At 49.0% G+C, this 25,041-nt stretch overlaps 1 protein-coding gene across 2 annotated transcripts in view; it reads left to right on the plus strand.

Moving 5' to 3' along the window:
- Positions 1 to 25,041, plus strand: part of MCOLN1 (mucolipin TRP cation channel 1) — a 639,103-nt gene that overhangs the window by 493,335 nt on the left and 120,727 nt on the right. For both annotated transcript variants that reach the window (XM_069603920.1, XM_069603921.1), the window contains exon 12: positions 13,839 to 14,045. In XM_069603920.1, the coding sequence (XP_069460021.1) occupies positions 13,839 to 14,045 (207 nt within the window). The remainder of the gene's footprint in view (positions 1 to 13,838; positions 14,046 to 25,041) is intronic.

Raw genomic sequence — 25,041 nt, forward strand, 5'->3', positions numbered from 1 at the left:
TATAACAGACCGGTGGGTATTGTCAACTATAGCCCACGGGTACTGCATAGAATTCAGTCGGTCCCCTACGTACAGACCCCCAAGGGGAAGACGCCTATCACCAGAGCACCTCGACACCCTTCTTCAAGAAGTCCAACTGCTGCTAGAAAAAGGAGCAATAGAGGTTGTGCCTCTATCACAGGTAACAGAGGGTATTTATTCAGTGTACTTCCTTGTACCCAAAAAGGACTTAACCATGCGCCCTGTACTAGATTTGCGCCCAGCGAACAAATTTGTCAAACCTCAAAAATTTTGCATGGTGACACTAAAGGAGGTAATTCCCCTGCTTTCACCGGGAGATTACATGACAACACTGGACATGAAAGATGCATACTTTCATATTTTAATGTTGCCAGCGCACAGAAAATACCTCACGTTCATGATAGAGGGCAAACACTACCAGTCAAAGTGCTACCCTTCGGCATAGCGTCAGCGCCGAGGGTATTCACCAAAGTACTGGCAGTGGCAGCGGCCCACCTGCGCAGGTTGTCCATTCCAGTATAACCTTACCTCGACGATTGGCTCATAACCGGGGATTTTTCTGAGACATGCTTCTCAAATACCCAAAAGACTGTAGACCTTTTGTTTGAACTGGGCTTCTCCATCAACGAGAAGTAGTCCAGGCTAGACCCCAGCCAGGTCAAGCAATTCCTAGGGGCTCTAATTCGAACAAAGGACAGCCTCGTCTTCCCCTCCAACGAGAGGGTCCAAGATATGCTGTTTCAGATCCCTCAATATGTAGCCGGTCGGGAGGTGACGGTACGCAAGGCAATGAGTTTGCTAGGAATGATAGCGTCATGTATATATTTGGTACCTCACGCTCGACTGTGCATGCGCCCAATGCAAGAGTGGCTCAACAGCCAGTGGTGTCAGGCCAGCGGACAATGGGATGATCTAGTGGTGGTCTCGCAGGCCTTGGTTCTCTCGCTACGGTGGTGGTCGAAGGGAAACCATTTGCCACCCCCGCAGTGGAAGCCGCTCTAACCACAGACGCATCCCTCACAGGATGGGGGGGGCTCACCTATCCCATCAGACTGCACACAGAGTTTGGACTCCGAGTGTGGCGTCCAAACACATAGATTTGCTGGAACTACTGGCGGTCTTCAAGGCACTGAAGGCTTTCCAGGCACACCTACAAGGGAAGACAGTGCTGGTCCTCACAGACAGCACCACAGCCATGTACTACCTGAACAAACAAGGGGGCAGTCACTCTCCAGGACTGTCCAAGCTGTCCCAGAACATCTGGAAGTGGGCTCTCAAACACATGTTCCTGTTATCACATGTACCAGGGGAACTCAATCTGCTGGCAGACGAACTCAGCAGAGACTTCCCTCTACCCGCAGAGTATGAACGGCGATTACGAGAAGACATCGTATCTGACGTTTTCAAACTATGGGGGCTTCCCAGAAATAGATCTGTTCGCAACTCTGGAGAACACCCAATGCCAAGATTACGCCTCCAGATACCCCCAGAACCGCTCCAAGCGGAACGGTCTCTGGATAACATGGCCAGGGAAATTTGTTTACGCTTCCACCCCCTCCCCGACTCCCCTTCTCAACAAGGTAGTGCACAAGATACACCAGCAACCAGTTACCATGATACTAGGGGCCCCGATGTGGGCCCAACAACCCTGGTTCGCTCACCTAATGAAAATGTCACTGTCTCCACCTGTGAAACTACCCTGCCCATACAACATGCTGTCACAGGACGGGGGCAAGAAGCTGCACCCATGCCCACAGACCCTGAACGTAGCAGCCTGGCTCCTGAGGTCAAAGAATTTGGACATTTGCAGCTCCCTCAAAGATGCATGGACATCCTTAGAGAAGCAAGGAATCCGAACACTCGTTACTGCTACTCCAGCAAGTGGAAGCGGTTCATCATATGGTGTAGAGGAAAGAGCATCAACCCCGTTGACTGCTCTCCCACCCAGATTGTTCTTTACCTGACTCACTTATTAGACTCCGGGTTAGTCTTTAATTCTATTAAAGTTCATCTAGCTGCACTTTCTGCATACACCACGTCTCAACATAAGGTCTCATGGTGGAAAGTTCCAGTTCTTAAAGCCTTCATGGAGGGAGTAAAGAGGATCCACCCTCCTATATCTAACCCAGCTCCTGGATGGGACCTGAACGTGGTACTAACCAGGCTCATGGGCTCCCCCTTCGAACCCATGCACAAAGCAACACTTAAGAACCTCACTCTTAAAACCACTTTCTTAATAGCTATCACCTCCATTAGGAGAGTAAGTGAACTACAAGCGCTCTCTATATTAGACCCCTTTGTAACAGTTCAGAAGGATAAGGTGGTTACACGCACACATCCTAGGTTTGCACCAAAATTCATTTCTAAATTCCATGTCAACCAGTCTATAGAACTACCAACGTTCTTTCAAAACCCATCAACCTTGGGAGAAAAAAGCCTGCACACACTTGAAGTGCGCAGAGCGTTCATGTTTTATATGGAAAGAACTAGACCACTGAGAAAGACTAATCCGTTCTTTGTCTCGGTGGCGGCAGGAAGAGAAGGGGATGCAGTTTCAAAGTCCACTATATCTAGATGGATTGTCCAATGCATCACTCTCTGTTTCTCTCTTGCCAAGAGAGAACTCCCCTTCAAGCCAAGAGCACATTCTACTCGAGGCACTGGGGCTTCCATAGCATTCATTGCAAATGTCCCTCTGGAGTCCATTTGCAAAGCGGCAACCTGGAGTTCTGTACACACCTTTACAAAACACTACTGTCTAGATGCCCATTCTAGATCTGATTTCCAGGTGGGACAAGCAGTATTAAGACATCTTTTCTGTTCCTTCTCACAACCCACCTCCAACTCCGGGTACTGCTCGCTAGTCTATGCATAGCATATGATTCTAAGCAGATTAACAAGCATCAGAAGACATGCATTACTTACCGTAAAAGCATTTCTGATGATTGTATCTGCTTAGATTCACATGCGCCCACCCTCCCTCTCCGCTCGGATGGAATGAACATAGACATCTTATTACTTTCTCTCTCTCTCTCTTTTATGTACTCACTCACGCCTAGAAGGCTCCCTCAGGGCGAGGAAAATATACAAACAGAGGGACTTCGACGCGTGAGGGATGCTGGGTACACTGTACGTCACTATAGGGATAGTATTACAGACACGCCTATGTCGACGTCCCCTTTTCGACTACGAAAAACAAAATGCAATACTCTGCAGTGACCACTGGATGTCGGACTATGTACAGCATGTGAATCTAAGCAGATACAATCATCAGAAATGCTTTTATGGTAAGTAATGCATGTCTTACGTCTCGGGGTCGGTAAGGAGAACAGATACTAGAAGGCTATGGGAAGGTATTGGGCTTTAAGGCCAACGTCGGTAATTCAACTCTTCTCCCCCTATGGGAACAAACAGAAGAACAAAGCAGGGGCTGGTAAGGACTAGGGATACCGGTAGAAAAGGGTAGCATAAAATACTTGGGGCTAAGGAGATCTATGAAACTAGAGAAATTATGAGCTTAACTTCTGTTAGGCAAGATTGTATGCAGTACCCTTTGGATGCATTACAACAACCCTGACCACCTAGCAATAGAAACCCAACCTTTGGTATATTTCTGCACTAAACAGGTTGGTAGCGTGTGGAGCAGCCAGGCTTATCTCAAGAGGGTTCAATATGAGCTGTAGGGGAGTTACACTGAGATTTACAGTGGCAAATATTCAAATAAATTCTTAGACACAAGGTTTCATGATGAAACAATTATTAATTTATCAGTCAGTTCGAAAAGGACTTCTTCAGAAGCGAACAATATTAAACACCACACAAATATACTTAAAAAATACACACTCTTAGTTATCTAAATCAGCAAATACCCATTTGGGATGACACACAGGCACTACTTACACCCTCAGGTGACTTCAATAGCTAGGGTGCTGTTGACATTAATATATCACTGTTGCATTTAGAATATCCTTAGGAATAGTGTTAAAGAAAAGAGAGTTCAGAATAAAAGTATTAAGTATTCATACAGTTATTCTTAAGTATGTAAGTACTTTCAATACAAACCCCCAATCAAAGTCAGTTAACCCTTTCCTAGAAGGAAGGCAAAACACATAAGCAGAATAGAGAAGAGTCATTTCTGGAGCCTAGGCCAGCCAATGTTAAGTTAGCAAAAGTCAAAGTGAACTGAAGCACTTCTTGCAGGTAAGTAGAAAATCTTTTCCAATGTTTAAAAAGTCTTGGTAGAATAGAAGAAAATCAAAGTAGGGCCACAAGCTGGTTAGGCTTGTGAAGTAAAGAAGCTGACAGCAACTCTACACATGCAACCAGGCAAGACTCCAACAAGGACAAGTGATACACAACAAGAGGCAAGTTCGCTTAGACTTTGCAGTACCTTTAGATTGAAGAAGAAGTGCAGCAGATGACTTCTGTTCTTGTGCAACTCTACAGATCTCACTGTTACTCATTCGTGGTGACAAGAGGGAGAACTTCTGGGTACTCCTGCACTGCAATGGGACGGTCAGAGCTTGCAACCGGCAAACTTCAAACAAGTGGCTGTTTGGTGTTTCAGCTCATTGCGTCTACCGCAAATGGCAACGCTGCGGTTCCTGGCTGTCGAGATGGGCTTTACTTGCGTCTGGGGTCCGGAACTCTGTTGAGCGGGCTCAGATTTTCATGGAGCTCTTGGCTAGCTTAAAAGCAATGCACACAAAGTGGTGTTCCTCTCCCTGGCTATCCGGTTCCAGCAGCGACTTCAATGTATCCACGACCAGCTTTGAGAAGATGTCCAGGTGGCTTACTTTGGAGTTGATTGGTCTCACCAACTCAAAGGGAAAAGTCGTCCTTGCGGGTGCTTCTCGGTCGATACGAATTTGGAGTTTCAGCACAGCAACAGGGCTTCACCAGGCAAACCAACGGTCCAGGAGTTGCAGCAGGCGTCTTCAAGTTCTTCAGATTCATTTGTCCAGTGGTCGACTCTGCCTTATTAAGCCAAAAAGCCTTGCTATTATGCATCTTGTTCCCCTAGCTGTCAGTCACACAGCATGGTGGCTGTCCTTTTGCGGACAGCCAGCCTGCTAATCACCTAAGAGTACATTCCAGTCTCCTAGGAGACTAATGACAGGGAGTTTCGGGCACCTCCCTCGCTTCCTGCCCCCACCAGACGCAGCTCGCGGTAAAATCCCAAAGTAAACCACTGCCACCAACCATTCAGTGAGGAAAGGGTAACATAAAAATGTTACATGAGAAGCTAGACAAAGGGGATACCAAGTAACCCCTCCAGCACCCTATTGTAAAATAGTGTGTGCTGGGTCTAGAAAGTTACAAATGTAATTAAAGTCAATTTCACTTTATTGCACTGGGAAATAGTAGTTTATCCCAGCGAAGGTATTCAAATTTTTGGGAAATCTGAAGGACTTTCCTGTGCCACTGAACTGAAGGTGCTATGTGACACAATGTAAAAGATGATGCCTATGGAATTTGTCAGACTGCACAACCAAATAGAAACCGTGTACAGAATCACATTCTAACGCATGAGAGAGTTGGAAAAAGAGTCTCACTCTCTCCAGGTAAAAAATTCTCAAAATACAGCAAAGTTTCTAAGGGTCTCTAAAGTAGGGCGAATTCTCAGAAATGAGCAAATTCCCTCTAACAACTTCCCCCCGTTACTGCATAGACTCAACAATGACCTTGAAGCCTGGTCCAAATTAACAATTTCCAGACTCTGGAGGCTGAATGCTCTAAAGATGATGCTAATCCCAAGGGTGTTATACCTATACCAGCCTCTGCCGATAGTTACCAGACTCGCACTTTGTAGATCTAAGAAAGAAAATGGTACGATTCCGGTGGCAGGGGGAAAAAAAATGGGTGGGCTACTGATTACTTGTGCAGCCCAAACAGAAGAGGGGGCTGGGGGAGGGTAGGGTTACCCGAGATGCGCACCGACTACTGGGCGGCCCAATTCTGAGCCCTAATTCCCCATCTGCATATGGACAGTGATAAGCAGTGGGTAAGCATAGAAAACCATCATTTTCGGCGAATCACGTTGGGAGAATGGCTCTGGACACCTGCAGCTGTGGCCCCCAAAAGAATACACCTTCACAGGATTGTTGTCCCCTTTGGAGGTTGTGGAGGGTAAGAAGGGAGATGGGAGGAGTTACAACTTGGCCATCGCCCCTGAGCAACATATGGGCCCCTCTGGTCCGTGACCATTTAGTGGGTCATGAGAGGTTCCAGGACTGGCTTGACGTGGGATTGTAAAGAGTAGGTCCAGGGGTTACATTTATAGAAATGGAGAAGCTAGAAGAGATACTGAATATAGGTAAAATCTCAGCGTTCCAATATCTACAGCTCAAAGGGGTACTAATGCCAGAAGACGGGAAAGTAAAGCTGCAAAGAGAGTTGACAAGTACGGAAAAGATATTGGATACAGAAAGGGCAATGCAGGGAATTATCTCCAAAATGTATTGTGCACTATTGGAGGCACAGGGTGGAATAATAGATGCACATAAGAAGTGGGAGAAAGACCTTGGAATGGAAATGGAAGCAAGAATGCGGGAGAGATTATTTGTAAATGTACACCATACGTCGGTGGCGTGCCAATATAAAATACCTGGGCTCAAAGGTGGCAGTGGGACCCAGTAAGAGTATCTTAAGATTTTTCCAGGAGTGGACCCTCCATGCTGGAGGAAATACGGGCAAATGGCAGACTACTGGCATATGTGGTGGGGGTGTGACAGGGTGCAGCAGTACTGTAAGGAAATTCTGGGATGGATAAAGGGCCTAGAGGGAGTGGAAAGGAGGTTGGACCCCCTGTTAGTACTATTCAAAATTGCGATGGTCAAAGGGGACTGGGTGAAACACCCGCACATGCCGCATTACTTATTGCTGGTGGCCAGAGCATGCCTGGTGGGGGTTGGAAGAGAGAAGGGCTCCCGAGTGAAAAAGAATGGGCCTCAAAGGCCCTAGATTTGTATAGAATATAGTAACTGACAAGACAAGTACACAGCCTATCCCCAACGAGGGCAATGGAATGGGCTCCATTCCTTGAAAGGTATGACCCGTAGAGTCAGCTGAGGGAAACGGAGGGGGAGGAAACAAGGGAAAGGAGAGAAGGGAAAGGGTAGAACTCAGACTCACGCCAGCGCAAGTTACGTACACCATTCTTGATAAACTGCCTCATAAGGGCTGAACAATCGGATTAACGAAGGGGGGAATGAAGACGAATAGCGGGAAAATGAATGAATACTGGTGTGCCCAATTCTGAATCCTGAGGAGGAGATGATGTGGATCTCATGACTAACTAGGATGCAAGGAACTTGTGATCAACGACAGCACGGATAGACACAGAAGTTGGACTACTGACTATGTTGCCACTCTTGGAGTAGCAATCCCAAGACTGTAGATGACGAAAAGGAAGGCTGGGGGTGGGAATGGAGGAGAGGAGGGGAGGAGAGGAGGGGAGGTAAGTTTAGAGTTTAATGACAAATTTGAAAGGGAGGAAATGCAAACATTTTGATTGATGAAGCTTTAATTGAAATGCAAATTATTGATGATATATCTTGTAATACTTTAAGTACATCAATAAAACCAATTAAAAAAAATGGAATCCAGAATGGACATGCTGATGCAGAATGTGCTTGACATAGCTATAAAAAAGAAGTTGGATATATAAATGTTAGTAAACCCATTATAAACCACCAGAGCATTGCATAGTTGGAATAGCCTCCAGTGGAGTGATTGGATGCTCCTCACCAAAAGCCGGAAACAAATGCATTCAAAGTTATTGATGAATATGTATAGCTAACGGACCTGCAATGCATCCTTTTAGTTAAGTATTTAAAAGGTCCTTGCATAGAAGCAACGTTATATTCGAGGGGATTGGGTCCTCCGACGTATTCCATATCTATGACAGGTAATGTCCACAGCTGTGCTGCTTCGGAAATTTTTCGCCGTCTGTGTCCTGCGTCAATGACGTCGATGCACCGTCCCCGAGGACCTCCTCCGACGGCTGACGTCACCCGGTGTGATAAGTAGGACGCACGACACCCGTAGCCTCAGTTCTGTTTTTTCCGCGAACGTGTTTGCTTCGTGAATCTCGGTACACCTCGACTCTTTGGAGTTTGTTGTATTCTTCTCTGTTCCTTTGAACCTGTTCGGTTTTTGTGAAAACCTGTTCTTGACGATGTCTACCTCATTGTCAACCCCGCGTCCGGGCTTCAAGAAATGCAATGACTGTGGGTCCAAGATGTCGGTCATGGACTCGCACGACGCCTGCCTCTGGTGCCTCGGGGAGGCCCACGATACGGATGACTGTGTCGACTGCCAGTCGCTCACGGCCAAGGCCTTGCAGGAGCGCAAGAAGTTGTTGTCGGTAGGTCGGGTGTCTAAGCCCCGGAAGTCGAGGTCTATGGGGCTTTCGACGGATGACTCGAGAGGCGACTCTCTGCGTCATCGTCGGAAGTCCAGTGGGTCTCCTTCCAGGAGTCGGTCTTGCCACTCCTCTGCCTCTTCGAGGCATTTCTGGAAGTGCTGGCATCGGTCGCCTTCCCCGTCCTCTTCCGAGGACTCCGCCCGTCGGCGGGTCGCTTATCCCACCATGCAAGCGACACCGGAGGAATGGGCTTCCTTCGGGAAGCAAATGTTGGTGATTTTTGAATCGCAGGGCACCGGTCCGTCCGCGCCTTCCGAGTGGGTCGGTCGGCACCGGTCGAGAGACACCACTCATACGCCTTCGGGCTCGGGTGGTTGGCACCGCTCGGACAAGGGTAGCCGTTCTCGCCATGCCCGTTCCAGGTCCCGGTCCTCGACGCGCTTGAGACCACGTGATCCTGTGCCGTCTTCGAGGAAGACGTCGACCCCTGTGGCGCCGAGGTAGTCAACGATCTCTCTCTCGAGGCTCCGGCTTCGAGGCCTGTGTCGACGCCGTCGATGCTGGCGGCGCTGCAGCTGACGTCGACGCCGTTTCACTCGACGCTGTTTCTCTCGGCGCCCTCGAGGCGGTAGTGTCGGAGGGGCTCCGTGTCACGGGGAAAGGCCCTAGAAAGGCTCTGACTAAGGTCAAGCATAGCTTTGGTCCCCAGGTGTCTTCCTCTCACTGCCTGGAGTACATTTCAGAGGGTGATGAAGGCTCTGATGAAGGCTTGGTTCCGGTTACAGTGCCAGATGAGCTTTTCTCGGGCCATAGCCAGTTTGATGACCTGAGGCAGTCACTGCATGATGCCAGTGGACTGGACACCTCTATGGAGGTGGAGTTTTGTAGGCCGGAGCCTGGCACTCATGCCGATTCTTCGTACAGGCGCCTTATGTCTCGGGTCACCGAGTACTTGGGATGGTCGGCTCCCACAGGGGAGTTTGTTGAGGATGATCTCACGGATATTCTTGATCTTGGTCCCCCCACTGACCCGGTACTGCCGTTTCATATGGCTCTGCAGAGAAGGGTGGCAGCGGCTTGGACTGCTCCGGAGAGTCTCCCGGCAGTGGGCAAGTCTTTGTCGCGAAAATACCATCCAGTCAGTAGCAACCGCTGCTACTTGTCCAGGCACCCCACTCCGGAGAGTTTGGTGGTGCAGGCGGCTACGGCCCCGGCAGTGCAGGCGTCGTATCCTACCATCCCTCCAGATAGGGACGACAAACGTTTTGACGGCTGGGCGGAGAAAGTGTTTTCTTTAGGGCGTATGGCGCTTCAGGCAGCCAACTCTGTATGTGCCTTGTCTCGTTTCACACACACTCGGTGGAACTGTGTTGAATTAACGGCTGAACATGTTCCCGGAGGGGACGAACAGGATGGTTTCCTTGCTATGGTTCAGGATGGCAAGGATGCCATGTGTGAGGCCGTTCAGTCGGGTTTGGACATGGCAGATTGTGTCAGCCGGTCCATGACGGCGAGCACCGTAATACGCAGGTTTGCGTGGTTGCGGAAGTCTGGGTTCGCTCCTGATGTGCAGTCCCGGCTCCTCAACATGCCCTTTGACGGTGAACATCTTTTTGGCAGCACGGCTGACGAGAGCCTTGAGAGGTTGCAGACCTCCAAAGCTGCAGCAAAGTCGTTGGGCGCTGCAGTTCGACAACCTCTGCCTTTTCGTCCTAGGGGACAACAATGGAGGGGAGGTCCCTTTCGCTATTACTCGTCCTTCAGTAAAGCGAGAGGAGCTGTCAGTTAAAGAGGCCACCATAAGAGTGCCAGAGGTGGAAAACAGGGTACTCGAGGTGCCAAGGCCGCTCGGGCAGTTGCCTCTTTGCCCTCAGGCAACGCCGCAGCCGCTACCACTCAGTCATGAGGCCAGGTCCCATGGTTCGCCGGTTGGGGGAAGGCTGGCGCAGCATCTTGTAGAGTTTTGTGCCATTACTTCAGATGTGTGGGTCCTGGAGATCATAACCCACGGCTACTGTCTTCCTTTTTTCGGTAGAGGCCTCACGACAATCCACCTGGGAACCTCTCTTTGAAGTGTCCGGATCCGCTCCTTGCGCAGGAAATTCAAGCCCTGCTGGAGAAAGGCGCCATAGAACTGGTGCCTGTAGCGGAGAGGAACAAGGGATGGTATTCCCCTTATTTTTTGATTTCGAAGAAAGATGGGGGATTGAGACACATCATGGACTTGCACGGTTTGAACAAACTCCTCAGGAAGGACAAGTTCAAGATGGTTACTCTCAAGTCCTCCAGGCCCTTCAACTTCAGGACTGGTTGGTGTCTCTCGACCTCAAAGACGCTTACTTCCATGTGCCGATCCATCCCAAGCACAAGAAGTACCTGAGGTTCGCGGTTGGCGACTCGCACTTTCAGTTTCGGGTCCTGCCGTTCGGATTGACCTCCGCCCCAAGGGTTTTCACCAAGCTCATGGTGGTGATGGCAGCGCATCCCAGGAAAGGGGGATTCAAGTCTACCCCTACCTGGACGATTGGTTGATCAAGGGGAGCTCTCCCGAGCAAGTCCTGGATCATCTGTCTGTCACCTGCCACTCCCTTCACAAGCTGGGCTTCTCCCTCAATTTAAAGAAGTCCCATTTGACGCCAACACAGCGGCTCCAGTACATCGGAGCAGTGCTCGACACATCCCTGGGGCTGTGTTTTCCACCCCAGGTGAGGGCTCTTCACATTCAGCAGATGGTGCACAAGTTTCCAGACTCCCCCAGCATCCCGAGTTCTTGAGACTGCTCGGCCTCATGGCATCCTGCATTCTTCTGGTGCCATAGGCCAGGTTGCGGATGAGATCTTTGCAACGGGCACTCAAGCTCCAGTGGTCTCAGTCCTCCGGCAGGATGTCGGACCCTGTTCAGGTGCCGCCCTCGGTCGCCCAGGACCTTCTGTGGTGGGCCGTCAAAGGCAATCTGATGAAGGGGGCCCCATTTTGGCTGCCCTGGCCGGAGGTGACGATCGTGACGGACGCATCCCTCACGGGATGGGGAGCTCATGCCGACGAATTGACAGTCGGCGGTCGTTGGTCTCCGTCGGAGTCCAGACTCCATATCAATCTGTTGGTGCTGAGGGCCGTCAGGCTAGCCCTGAAGGCTTTTCTGCCGACTGTGCGAGGAAGGAGTGTCCTGATTCTAAAGGACAACACAGTGGCCATGCACTACCCAACAAAAAGGGGGGGGGCAGGGTCACTTCCTCTGTGCAGGGAGGCGATGCAGCTCGAGTTCTGGGCCATTCAGCAGGAAGTTTCGATCTCGGCTGTTCATCTGGCCGGAGACGACAACGAGACGGCGGACGCTCTGAGCAGGCAGAGCACGATCTCTCACGAGTGGGAGCTGGCGCAGGAAATTCTCCTGGAGATCTTCACCCTTTGGGGGACCACTTAAGTGGATATCTTCGCCTCCAGTGTCAACTGGAAGTGCGAGAGGTTCTGCTTGCGGGCATTTCCTCCAAAAGGAGCCTTAGGAGACGCGTTTGTGGTGGAGTGGTCATTCCCACTGCTGTATGCGTTTCCTCTAGTCCCCGTCACCCCGCAAGTACTGCGGAGGTTACGGAGGTTCAGTTCCCGGATGATCCTCATTGCTACGGCGTGGGCCCGGAGGACGTGGTACCCGGACCTTCTCGACTGGTCCGTCTGCCCTCCACATCGTCTTCCCTATCGAGACGATCTGCTCTCACGGGAGGGGGGTCAGGTTCTCCATCCAGAGGTCAGATCCCTCAACCTTCACGCTTGGCTTCTGGAAGGTTGAGGTATAAGGATTGGGACCTCCCTGAAGACGTGATGGAGGTGTTGCTCTCGGCCAGGCGACCGGCAACAAAGTCTCTGTACCGTTCCTGTGGGCGAAAGTTCTGTGACTGGTGCAGAGTTAAGAATGTGGATCCTTTTGAGTGTGACATTCCCATGGTTCTGTCTTTTTTGCTTTCCTTGGCCCACAGGGGCTTGCAAGTGGGGACCATTAAAGGTTACCTGGCGGCGCTGTCCATATTTAAGCGCTCGTCTGAAGAATGTTCCTATTTTAAGATTCCTATAATTTCTCAGTTTTTGAAAGGGCTCACTATTGTGTTCCCTCTGTCACCTTTTCTGGGGCCCGGTTGGGATTTGAACTTTGTGCTCAAGTTTCTTATGGGTGCTCTGTTTGAGCCTGTGCATTCTTGCCCTTTGAGACTGTTAACTCAAACTGTGTTTTTGGTTGCGGTTACTTCCGCTCGCAGAGTGAGTGAGTTACAGGCACTTTCAGTTAAACCACCCTTCACTGTGTTTCATGTGTTTCATAAGGACAGGGTTGTCCTTAGAGTTCGTCCTTCCTTTCTTCCGAAGGTGGTTTCGGAATTTCATTTGAGCCAGAAGGTTGTTCTTCCGGCGTTCTGTACTCCTCCACATCCTGGTAAGCAAAAGGAGAGGCTCCATAGGCTTGATCCTAGGAGAGCGTTGAGCTTTTATATTTCGCGCATGTCCCGGGTCAGAGTGGACGATCAACTTTTCATTGGTTACGCTGGAAAGCGTTTGTGACAAGCTGTGACAAAACAGACTTTGTCTCGTTGGATTATTTTAGCAATCTCCCGAGTGTTACTGCTTGGGGGGGTAAGGACCCTCCGGCTGGCTTGCGGGCCCATTCTACCAGGGGAGTGGCTGCGTCTACTGCCCTGCAGAGGGGTGTTCCTATTTGTCACATCTGTGATGCAGCCACCTGGGCTTCGGTACATACTTGTGTACGTCACTACTCCCTCGATTCCATCCGAGGGCAGGATCTGGGCTTTGGCAAGGCAGTCCTTTATTCCGCAATTTGATTGGGCATGCTAAATTTGTGTTCTAAATTCTTTTCCCACCTCCTTGCTTGGTACTGCTTTGGGAGTCTGTCATAGATATGGAATACGTCGGAGGACCCAATCCCCTCGAAGAACAAGTTACTCTCTTACCTGGTAACGTTCTTTCGATGGGATGGGCCGACAACGTATTCCATATTGCTCCCTCCCTACCTTCCCTGCTGCAGAATTTCTTATGCGATTGCAGCTTGCGGTCCGCAGGGCCTTGTGTGTCTGACTGGCAGAAAACTGGTGTCGCACGTTCTGGGGGAAAAAACTACAACTGCGGCTACGGGCGTTGTGTGTCCTACTTATCACATTGGGTGACGTCGGCCGTCGGAGGAGGTCCCCGGGGGTAGCGCATCAACATCATCGACGCAGACGCCGAAAATGTTCCGAAGCAGCACAGCTGTGTACATTACCTGTCATAGATATGGAATACGTCGTCGGACCATTAACGTTACCAGGTAAGAGAGTAACTTGTTCTTCTAAACATATGCCTTTTTTACTTATGTTCTGGTGAGATTTTTCAGTTTTCAACCTTCATGTCTTTCCAGTAGACCCCAGAAATGTCCTGTAGAATGACCTGTCATCCTCTTTCCTTGCAGTTCCGCTCTTTGTCCATGGTGTCTGAGTGCCTCTTCTCACTCATCAATGGGGATGACATGTTTGTGACTTTTGCGGAAATGCAGCAGAACAGTTACCTGGTGTGGCTCTTCAGCCAGGTGTACCTGTACACCTTCATCAGCCTATTCATCTACATGGTGCTCAGCCTCTTCATCGCCCTCATCACTGGCTCCTACGAAACTATCAAGGTCAGTATGGCAAATGGATAATTGCATTCCCATTACTACGTAGGACCAGATGATGGATGCCCTTTGCACTGTACACAATGGTCCTTGTTCTGATTGGCGCTCTGCTCCCAGGCAGTAGGATTGCAGGCCTTGTGCCTTGTCTTACATGATTGTGTATGGCACTGCAATAGCAGACATTTAAAACTACTTTGTAATGGGTTTATTTACAGGGATGTAAAAGCGGATAATATACATGTACATTACATTCTGATGCTTGTGAATCTACTTACAATCGTAGGCTGTGCATATAGTTGGACATCTAGCAGTAATTGCGGAGCATTGCATCCTTTTTTCAAAGATCGAAAAGGGACATCAACTTGGTGGAGTCTGTAACTCTATCCCCACAGTGATGTGTAGTGCACCCTTAATTATTCCTTCCGTGGCAAGGTCCCCATGATTGTTTTTTTTTCTGCCATACTGGGGGGGTTGCATTAGGGAGGAATTGATGACAACGAACGAAAGACATGTCAAAAAACGCGTCCTCGGTTAAAGCACACCCTAGGTTGAAGGAAACATTATCTAAAACCTATACAGCCTGTTTCCCAGGTTTATGGCCCCCAGGCACCTCCAGGTTTACCTCAGCGGAATGTCCAGGCATCTTCCCCATTGTCAGTCATAACAAGGTCCTAAAGGCCCTGTCCAAGTTGAGTTGGATTTCCCACTCCCTGAAACAGCAGCTACAGGGACCTGGACTAGAGCATGGTTTGAGGAATGTTTGGACAAGCTGCCTGAGTTTATTGATTTCTCAGACGCGTTTGACAGTACCCGTAAAAGGTTTCCTCCCTTAGGTGAAGATTTGAAGTCGCCTATAATTCAGTCCTCAGTTTTCCACTCTACCTCTCCTGTACAAGATCCAACTGATCCTTTAGTGGACATCTTTCAGGATGTTCCCTATGATCACATATGATCAGGGGGAAGAATTATATTATGTCCCAGACCAGTGAGACGGCTCTCAAGATCCGCCTTCTAAGACCCAGAAGCATGGCTTGATGTCACCAATGATCAGGGGGCTTGGCCCACTACTCTTACTCATGACACAGATGCTGACAACAACTTTGTGGACTCTATGCGTGTCGTACAGTCCAGAGACTCTTTGCTTATTGGCGACCAGCTGCTCGTCCACAATATTCTTAAAAAGGCAGTGGATCATTTCAAGATACTCGCTCAAGAGGCGATACCCGAATCTGACTTTGTAGAAGATATCCTCAAAGAGAAAAAGCTGGTCAGTCAGTCTATCACTCTTCTCAATTCTATTAAGAAGCGCATCGCCCTTTCTTTACTTGCACCCTCCCTGACATGGGCAGTTAACCTGTGCATTGCGAAAATGTTTAGTCCTGCTCCTCCGGACCCCCTTCATCTTCGCAGACACTCAGTTCCTGATTCACTGGTGGTGATCACAACCAGGAAGCATGCAGCTGTTCCTTTGTCGTCAGCGGAGGCCCCTCCTGACAAGGAATGTAAAAATGATATGCCTTGGGCAAGAGGATTAAGTATTCTTCAGCCTATAGTACCAGCATTGCAAATACCACCTTGTTTGCCAGCTTTTGTGATTTTTAGTGGGGTCTTGTGCAGGATGGGCTAGAGTGTTCCTGAAGCAGCCAAGTTGCAGCTACTTGCTGTTGTTCAGGAAGGACGGCAAGTTACCCAAAACATTTTAAAAATACTTTGGACTCTGCCGAGACAGCTGGCAGAGTGCTTGCCGAAGGGACTCTTCTAAAGAGTCATGCTTGGCTGCAAAACTCCTGTTTTAAACCTGAAACACGGGCCTCCCTTATCAACAAGCCGATAGAGGAGTCCGTTTTGTTTGAAAAAGCTGTAGAAAACCCACTTGAAACGGCGAAACCTGCTGCTCCTTTCGAGTGCAATCTTTTACTAGAGCCCAACAGGCCTCTTATGGCACAGAAGGTTCACCTTGGCACTGCAAAATGTGTCCAGTACCTATCAAGCTCCTCAACAGCGAGGGTTTCAGGTGGCTATGTTTTAGGCAAGATTGTGTGCACTACAGCAACCTTGATTGACCTCCAGGCAATAGGAACCCATCCTTTGGTATAAGTCTGTACTACACAGGTTGGTAGTGTGGCTGAACAGCCAGGCTTATCTCAAGAGGGGTCAATGATATGATATGGCATTTATAACGCACCTATACACAAGTGTTTCAAGGCGCGACGTGGCATGGTAGGGGAAACGGAGGTAAGACCAAGATAACAATCCTACTATGCCAGGTGACATTGAGATTGCGCAAGTGCAGGGGAGGGGGTGAGGGAAGGGGAAAAGTGCAGGGGGAAAGGGGAGGGGGCAGTGCATAGGATAACAGTGAAATAAATAAAGACAATACATAAAAGTGCAGCCAGCTGGAGGCAAGTGCAAGGGTAAGTGCAGACATCAAGAGCTAGTAGGTGCTGTAGAGATATAGAAACAGCCCCTGAGTGCAAGGGTTGCCAGGGGGGCAGTGCAGGTCTGCAACTGGCGCGGTGCGGGTGGGGGTACCTGGACCCAAGATCAGAGGGTAGCCAGGTAACCAGTGCAGTTTCAGATTCATCCAGGAGATCAGCAGGGGAGAGGAGGAGAGAAAGCAGAAGCAAATAATAAGGTCTTGAGGTGCTTCCGGAACCGAAGATGGTTCTCCGGTTTCAGAGAGGCAGGGAGGCTGTTCCAGAGGGAGGCCCCAGCAGAAGAGAGATTTACCACCACCTTGCTGCTTGGAGAAGTGACTGACCCTAAGGGAGTTGGAGGCGGATGAGCGAAGAGCTCGAGAAGGAAGATATTTAGGAAGAGAGAGTTGAAGATAGTGAGGCCCCAGAAGGCCTGGTGGACAATGCAGAGGGTTTTGAACATAATCCTTGCCGCCACGGGAAGCCAGAGCAGAGATTTCAGTCCTGGAGAGATACGATCCATGGGCTTGAGGCCAAGGACAAGTCTTGCAGTCCTGTTTTGGATGTGTTGCAGAGAGTAGAGGCAGGCAGATTTAGAAAGAGGCTGTTGCAGTGAGCTTCTGGGGGAAGGTGAGGAAAGGAAGAATACCTCTGAGGAGGTGCAGCTGGTAGTGTGACTTCTTAGAGACGTCGGAGATGTGAGGAGAGAAGGAAAGTCTGGAGTTGAAGATGCCCTCTAGGTTTTTAGCCTCACAGCCGGGAGCAGGAAGAGGGCCAAGAGAGGCCAATGTGAGCAGTAGGGTTGTAACACAGTTTCACAGTGACAGTTATTCAAACACTTATACTCAAGGTTTCTTGATTAAACAATTATTAATTTATTTAAGTCAGTTATATAAGCCTTCAGAAGGGAGCAAAACATGTAACAATTATATTTGCACTTCAAAACACACTCTTAGCTTCTCTAAATCAATGATACTCATCTCATTGGGGATGGCACACAGACCCTTCCTACACCCTCAGGTGACTTAAATAGCTAGGACACTGTGGACATTGAAACATTGATTTATCACTGGTACATTTAGAGCAATACTTAGTTTGGTGCAAAGGTTACATCTAGAATTTAAAACAAAGGTTAACAAATCATAAACGGGTAAGTACTTTTTGAACCTTCCAATGTCAAGTAAATTTAACCCTTTCCTGGGGGAAAGGTAAAGGCATAGAGTCAAAGGTAAGAATGGTCTCTCAGGGAGCCAGGACAGCCAATCCAATGTTAGTTGAGCAAATCTAGGGGAACTGAAGATCTTCTTTGCAGGTAAGTAAGTCTTGCACAATGTTTTTAGAAATGTTTATAAAAATAATATTTACTCTAAGGGCTTTAAGCTGGGGGGCTTGTGACCTGCAAAGATGTAAGTAACTCTGCAAGGGCAACCAAGACAGGTATCAAATGAGATCAAAAGAGGTAAGTTCTCTTAGACTTTACAGAACCTTTGGTTAGAAGAAATGGTTCCAGCTGGCTTCTGTTCCTGTACAGCTCTGCAGATCCTGATGTTCCTGGGCCTCAGTCGTGGGGGCAAGAAGGATGATGCCTGGGGACTCCTGCACTGAAATGGGAAGGTCGGCAGCAATGGGCAAACTTCAATTCAGTGGCACTTCGGCGTTTCAGCTCTTCGTGTCCGACAGCAAATATCAACACCGCAGTTCTCGGATACCACTTCAGACTTACTTTGCTCGCATCTGGGGTCCAGCACTCTGAGGTGGCTCAGGCTTGGTCAGTCCTGCTACAGGGAAGTCATAGGATCTTCCTGGCACTGGGGTCTGACTTAAAAGCGATGCACTCGATTTGGTGTTCCTCTCCCTGGCACTTGGGTTCCAGCAGCAGTGGACGTATAGCCAGCTCTGAGAGGACGGCCAAAAGAGTTCACTTTGGAGTTGATTGGTCCCACCAACTCAAGGGGAGAAGTCGTCCTTGCAGGGCTTCTTTAGACGAAACCAATTTGGCGCTTCAGCACAGCAGCAGGGCTTCACCGGGCAAACAAGGTCCAGAAGTTGCAGCAGGCTTCTCTTCCAAGTTCTTCTTCAGATTCCTTAGTCCAGTGATTGACTCTGCCTTCCAAGCCAAAAGCCTCACCTTTTATGTAGTTTTCTCCCATTCATTTCAGCCAAGCTGTCAATCACACAGCAGGGTGGCTGTCCTTGCCGGACAGCCAGCCAGCCAATCAACTGTGGGTGCATTCCTGTAACCAAGGGGATTAAGCACAGTGAGTGTTAGGCAAGATTTGGTGCAGTTTCCTTTTGGTGCACTACAACAACCTTGACCTCCTGGCAATAGGAACCAAACCTTTGGTAGGTTGGTAGTGTGGCTGAGCAGCCAGGCTTATCTAAAGAGGGATCAATGTAAGTGGTACTTCGGCGTTTCTGCTCCTTGCGTCTGACAGCAAATAGCAACACTGCAGTTCTCTCGATACCACTTCAGACTTTCCTTGCTTCTGGGGTCTAGCACTCTGTTGAGGTTGCTCAGGCTTGGTCAGTCCTGCATCAGGGAAGTCCGGAGAATCTTCCTAGCGCTCAGGTCTGAATTAAGTGATCCACTTGACGGCCTCCAGGGGCACGTACATGGATGGCATGAGCTAGTGCTTCTCCGTGACCCAGGTGCCCTTGATTCGCAAATGTGCTCCCATTTGCCCCTGTTAGGCAAAGTTTGTATGCAGTACCCTCTGGGAACACTACACACAACTGACTACAGGTGTAAGCAAACCAACCTTTGGTATAAGTCTGTACTTCACAGTTTTGGTAGCGTGTTGACCAGCCAGGCTTATCTCAAGAGGGGAATGTGAGCAGTAATGATGTTACACAGAGGTTTACAATCACAGGTGTTCAAATAAACTCTTACACTCAAGGTTTGGTTTCTTGGATAAATACTTAATGTATCTAATTTGATCATCTGGTTCCCGGCAACCGCCCATACGCCCAAACTCTGCACGCCGCGACAGCCCGCCAGATTCTGACGCCGTGCCTGACACTGAACTATCGTGGTCACATCCTGCTGCCTCTCACCCTCGCAGCCAGAAGCCTGCGTACAAGAGCTCCTCCAATGGCCACTCGTCGGATCCTCCCACATTGGTATAAGAACGCTCCTCACATTCCTTGCATATGATATTTCATATATGAGCTGTCCCTCGATTTATATTATATCTGCCTGCTCCATTGAACGCCCTCCAGCGAATGCAACTGTTTAGTGCTCGTTAGGTTTAACTTGTACTCGTATATGTAGGACCTTGCTCCACCAGCTTACCCACATGATCAGCGTTCCTTATCTGCCATAACTACGTGCTGTTTTTGTTAGCACCCTGACCTAATTACCTGCTCCTAATGCTAGTATCATAATTGCCTATAGTATGCACCCTGCTTACTGTGTGGCTGCAGCCTGTGCCCTCAATTCCTGCCTCGCCACTAATAGCTTGCACTAGCATTGCCGGATCATGTATTATTCGTCTGCCTGCTTTGATTTAGAAACTGCCAGTTACTACGTTTTCTGTTTACTGTGTGCCTGCAGCCTGTGCCCTCAATGCCTGCCTCGCCACATACAGCGTGCACCATCTCTTGCCGGCTCATGCACTTCTGCCCGCTTTGCCTTGAAATAGTTAGTGCCTAGACCCCATTGCTGTTTGTCTACCACAAACCAAACTAGCAACGCCCTGAACTATACCTCCTGATTGCTAGTGCCCGCACCTATCTGCCTACCATTGGCTCTGAATCTCACCTTAGCAAGAAGTCAGCGTTTCCCTACTCACTGACCTACTAGTTCTATCCCCACTGATTGCCCACCTACCTCTCCTGAGCCAACTACACAAAAGTCAATCACTCTCCCGCCTACCTTAACCGTGGTGACTCCTCCCTGTACCTATTACTGCACCACTCATACCTGCATTGATTGGTGCCCCATCACCTCTCTAGTATGACAGCTCTAGCCATAAGCCACATTGCCTGCATCACAGTCTATATACTAAGCAGCATACCTCTTACTATGTCACTACACACACCCGCCTGGCTACATACTTCTAACCTACACAAAGCCACAACATCCAGACCATTCCATGACACGACGGAGCCTAAATTCCTGTTACTAAGTCACCTATGCTCAACCACGGCCAAAAACTTGCGTCTTGGAGCCAGGCTAGCCAAAATCTATGAGCCCCCCCATTAGATCGATTCCTATTACCGTAGGACCAAGACAATTAATATCTCAGCCTTGCCAAACCAATGCTACTGCCAACTTAACCCATAATGACAACCATAGGCCCATAAATAGCCTAACTAAGCATAGTAAACCTAAAGTGCTGCAAATCAACCACCCAACTATCACCCCGAACCCTCAGATCAAGGGTGCCCTACTCAACTCTAGATCCTTAGTAGCACATGCTACAGAAATTGCTGACCTAATCCTAATTGAGGACCTAGATTTCCTAGCCATCACCGAGACATGGTTACACCCTGCAGCAGGCCCCAAGCTCGCAGTCCCGGACGGCTACTCCATAATGAGACATGACAGATCTAAATCCAGAGGAGGTGGCATTGCTATCATCTACAAATGTAGCCTCGACATAAGACTGTCTCCACCAATTGATGTTCTATTCTGCGAATTGTTTTCCGTGAAAGTCCCAATCTCCAATGCCCAAACTCTCAGCATCCACTTGATCTATCGCCCCCCCCAGACACTCCTGGAACATTTGAAGGTGACAACACCATCCTTTCCAGCAATCTTAAATATTCTACACAAGTACTTCTACTTGGAGACTTGAACATGGGCTTCAATGACCCACTAGACCAGCTCGCCTTGACCACACTCAACACTCTGCCCGAACTAGGATTCACCCAAAGAAGCAATGCACCTACCCATATTAAAGGCAGAACACTTGATTGGGTGGCAGACTTCAACTGTCAAGCTAACATCCTAGCTATCTCTCCACTAGCTTGGACTGACCACCACCTTGTGTCACTGTCCACTAATAGACCCCTGCCTCTACCAACCATTAGGGCTCCACCTACACTAACCGGAAATAAAAAATGCATTACGATGGACAGGCTTATCCCTGCCCTACTCCCTACTCTTCACACTCCCAGATAACACAGATCCCGAGATTTTGGTTGAAGAATACAATAAAATTATGACTACCTCGCTGGACCTGATCGCTCCCACCAAACACAGACCAAGTAAACCTAAGACTCACTTGAACTGGTTTACGCCTGCTCTAAAAAACCTTAGACAACAAATAAGAAACTGCGAGGCCGCCTGGAAAAAGCTACCCTCAGCAGCTAATAAACTTAAATTCACCAAACTTTCCTCCCTTTACAAAAAAGAAATATGTCTAGCAAAAACGCATGTCTTTTGACACACGTTTTTCCCAAGCCAAATCCAATACAAAGGAACTATTCTCCATCCTCAAAGAAATAGAGACCCCCATCGAACCACTCGACACAAGTGTCAAAGACAAAAAATACTGCCCAGAGATTCAAAATGCTTTAGTGAACAAAATTCTCACCCTACAACATAAGATCTCTGGAAAGAAAAGCATCCTTAAATATCTCAACTACTCGAGTTACTACGGAAAAGATGTCCACCAACAAATCTACCCAATTCAACTTTTCCAAAGTCTCGATCCCAGAAGTGGAAAGAATCATCTTGTCCCGGAAACCTACTAATTGTCAGGGTGGCCTCTGCCCTGCACAACTTATCAAGGATGCAGCTCGCGACCTATCACCCTTCATTACAAAGCTCATCAACGCGTCCTTTACCACTGGCACCATCCCCACCAATCTGAAACAATCTTGGGTACTTCCTTTGCTAAAAAAAACCTACTCTCGACCCATCCGTACCGACCAACTACCGGCCGATCACAACGGTACCTTTCCTTCTAAAAATTCTGGATAAGGTTGCCTATGTACAAATCCAAAAACACCTGGAACTACACCATCTACTAGGAGCTAGACAATCAGGCTTCCGCCCCCAACACAGAACCGCGACAGCTCTTATCGACCTTAAGACCCAAGTTGTCGAGTGTAGAGAATGGTAAAGCGGCCCTTCTCCTCCTCCTAGACCTCTCGGCCGCCTTCGACTTGGTTGATCATACCATCCTATGCAACCACCTCAACTCGGCTGCCCACTTCTCTAGATCCTTTCTAAATGGTAGAACTATGAGGGTCTTCTCGCCCACTGCAGCTGCCGACCCTATACCTATCACCTGCGGCGTTCCCCAAGGCTCTTTGGTCTCGCCTACGCAGTACAACATTTTTACCAACCCCCTTTTCGATGATCTGGTTCTTCTTGGTGTCACCTACACTAACTATGCAGACGACACCCAGATCCTCCTACCTGTTAAAGATGGCGTCTCTTGGGCGCTGAGTACCTGGGCTTCCGGTAGTTGTTCTTGGTGAGGTCGCCAGGCTGTCCGACAGGTGATTGAAGAATATGAGACGCGAGAAACCAGCACACCCCTTCCCCTAGAGTCAACAGGGTTAGAGGTGGACCAGCTCCCAACGCCACCAAAGTGCACCTTCCTGGTTCTTGCGGTGTTGGAGCAGTGTAGCAAGATAGAATTGCGGACGGAATGCCGTGGTGTTTCCAGAGGATGCAAAAAACTGGAGGAGGCAGGCAGGTCTTGGAAGGCAAGGTAGAAGAGCAAGACCGTAGCGGGCACAACAGTAGAAAAAGGCTGGAACAGGCTGGAGCAGGCAAGGAATGGAGGGCAGGCTGGAGCAGGCGAGGACTGTAGGGCAGGCTGGAGCAGGCAAGGACTGAAGCGCAGGCTGGAGCAGGCGAGGACTGAAGGGCAGGCTGGAGCAGGCGAGGACAGGAGAGCAAGCTGGAGCGGCGAGGAATGGAAGGCAGGCTGGAGCTGGCAAGGACTGGAGGGCAGGCTGGAGCAGGTGAGGACTGAAGGGCAGGCTGGAGCAGGCGAGCAGGCTGGAGCTGGCAAGGACTGGAGCTGAAGCAGCGAGGCTTCAGGAGCGAAGACACGATCCGTGAAACAAACCGCATTGAGACGCGGTGAGCTTCAGGATCATGCGCCTTAAATAAGACCGGCAGCACTCGGGAGGCTTGGAACGCAAGCCGTGTTATCCCCGAGTGCTGCCGCGTCCGAAACGAGGCTTGGGAAGCAAGCTTGTGGCTTCCCAAGCGCCTCGAGGACTGCGCATGCGTGAAGACCAAGACGCGGTCGTCCACGCATGCGCAGGCCCCGGGACACAGAAACCCCGGAAGCGCCGGGTGTCGCGGACAACCGCGGACCCCCCAACCGGTATCGGGGATAACAGCGCCAGGATGGGGCGCGTCGGAACCCATAACCGCGCCCCCTCCGACAGGTAAGTGAGGTGGAGGTGGTGACACTACCGCTTTCTGGGGATTAAGGAAATTATTTGGCCTTGGTGAATAGAGTGTACATCATCCAGGCATGGATGGCCACACATGGACTATGCCTGAATGATGATAAAACTGAACTCATCATCCTTGGCACTACCTCCAGCCTAAAAAAACTTGGACCTGACTACTCTTCATTTCTAATTGATGGTATCAGCATTAACGTCGGTCACGAAGTAAAAACCCCTCTGCTTTTACCTTGACTCGAAACTCACTAAATAAACAGGTTAATTCTCTGGCGTCTTCTACGGCAAATACATGCAAACTTATCCGCACTGCCAAACCATTCCTATCTGATTTTAGCTGCATCGCCCTGGCCAGAGCCCTTATCCTCTAGCCTAGACTACTGCAACGCCCTCTACCTGGGGTTAACCAAAGCTACCATCAGGAAACTCCAAATCCTACAAAACAATGCCCTCAGGGCAGCTTTGGGCATCTCCAGAAGAGACCATATCACTGAGAGCAGCCGCCAGAAAAACTGGTTGCCAACCTCGGATAAAATCCACCTAAAAACCCCTGTCACTCACCCACAAATCCCTTAATAACGCTGCGCCTTCTTACCTGGTCAACAAATTCCATAGACAACAATCCTTGAGACCTACCAGAATGGCCTACAAGGATTGCCTCTCCATCCCAAACTTCAATCGCTCTACCATAGGAGGTCACCGCTTCCCGGTGAAAGCAGCTAAACTGTGGAACTCCCTACCCCACACATTAAGAACTGACGGTCCATATCAAAACTTCAGAACCAACATTATCCTATGGTTGAAAGCCAATGCTCATTAAATGTAGTGCCAACTGCAATTACTGCCCTTCAAACCTGTATATTTTGCCACTGTAAATTTGTTGTACCATGATAGTGCTATTGTATATATGTTATAAATTGTATATATGTTATATGTTGACTTTACTATGTATACCCGGTATACCCAAATAACTTTATGTAAATTTAAACTTGTGTAACTAAGCTTCGCATTTTCTTGTACTTGCTGCGCACTGTTACCCCAGGGTATGTCTGCGCATTATAAATAATAAACAAACAAATCAGTCAGTTATAAAACATTCATTAGAAGGAGGTAATTGTATAATAACACACAAATATACTTCATTACATTTCAAGAGGAGGAAAGGGCAAAGGTTTATCAGAACATAAAAGACTACAATTATTCTT

The sequence above is a fragment of the Ambystoma mexicanum genome, chromosome 3q, assembly GCF_040938575.1.
Source record: "Ambystoma mexicanum isolate Mex_15411 chromosome 3q, UKY_AmexF1_1, whole genome shotgun sequence".
Classification (NCBI taxonomy): Eukaryota; Metazoa; Chordata; class Amphibia; order Caudata; family Ambystomatidae; genus Ambystoma; species Ambystoma mexicanum.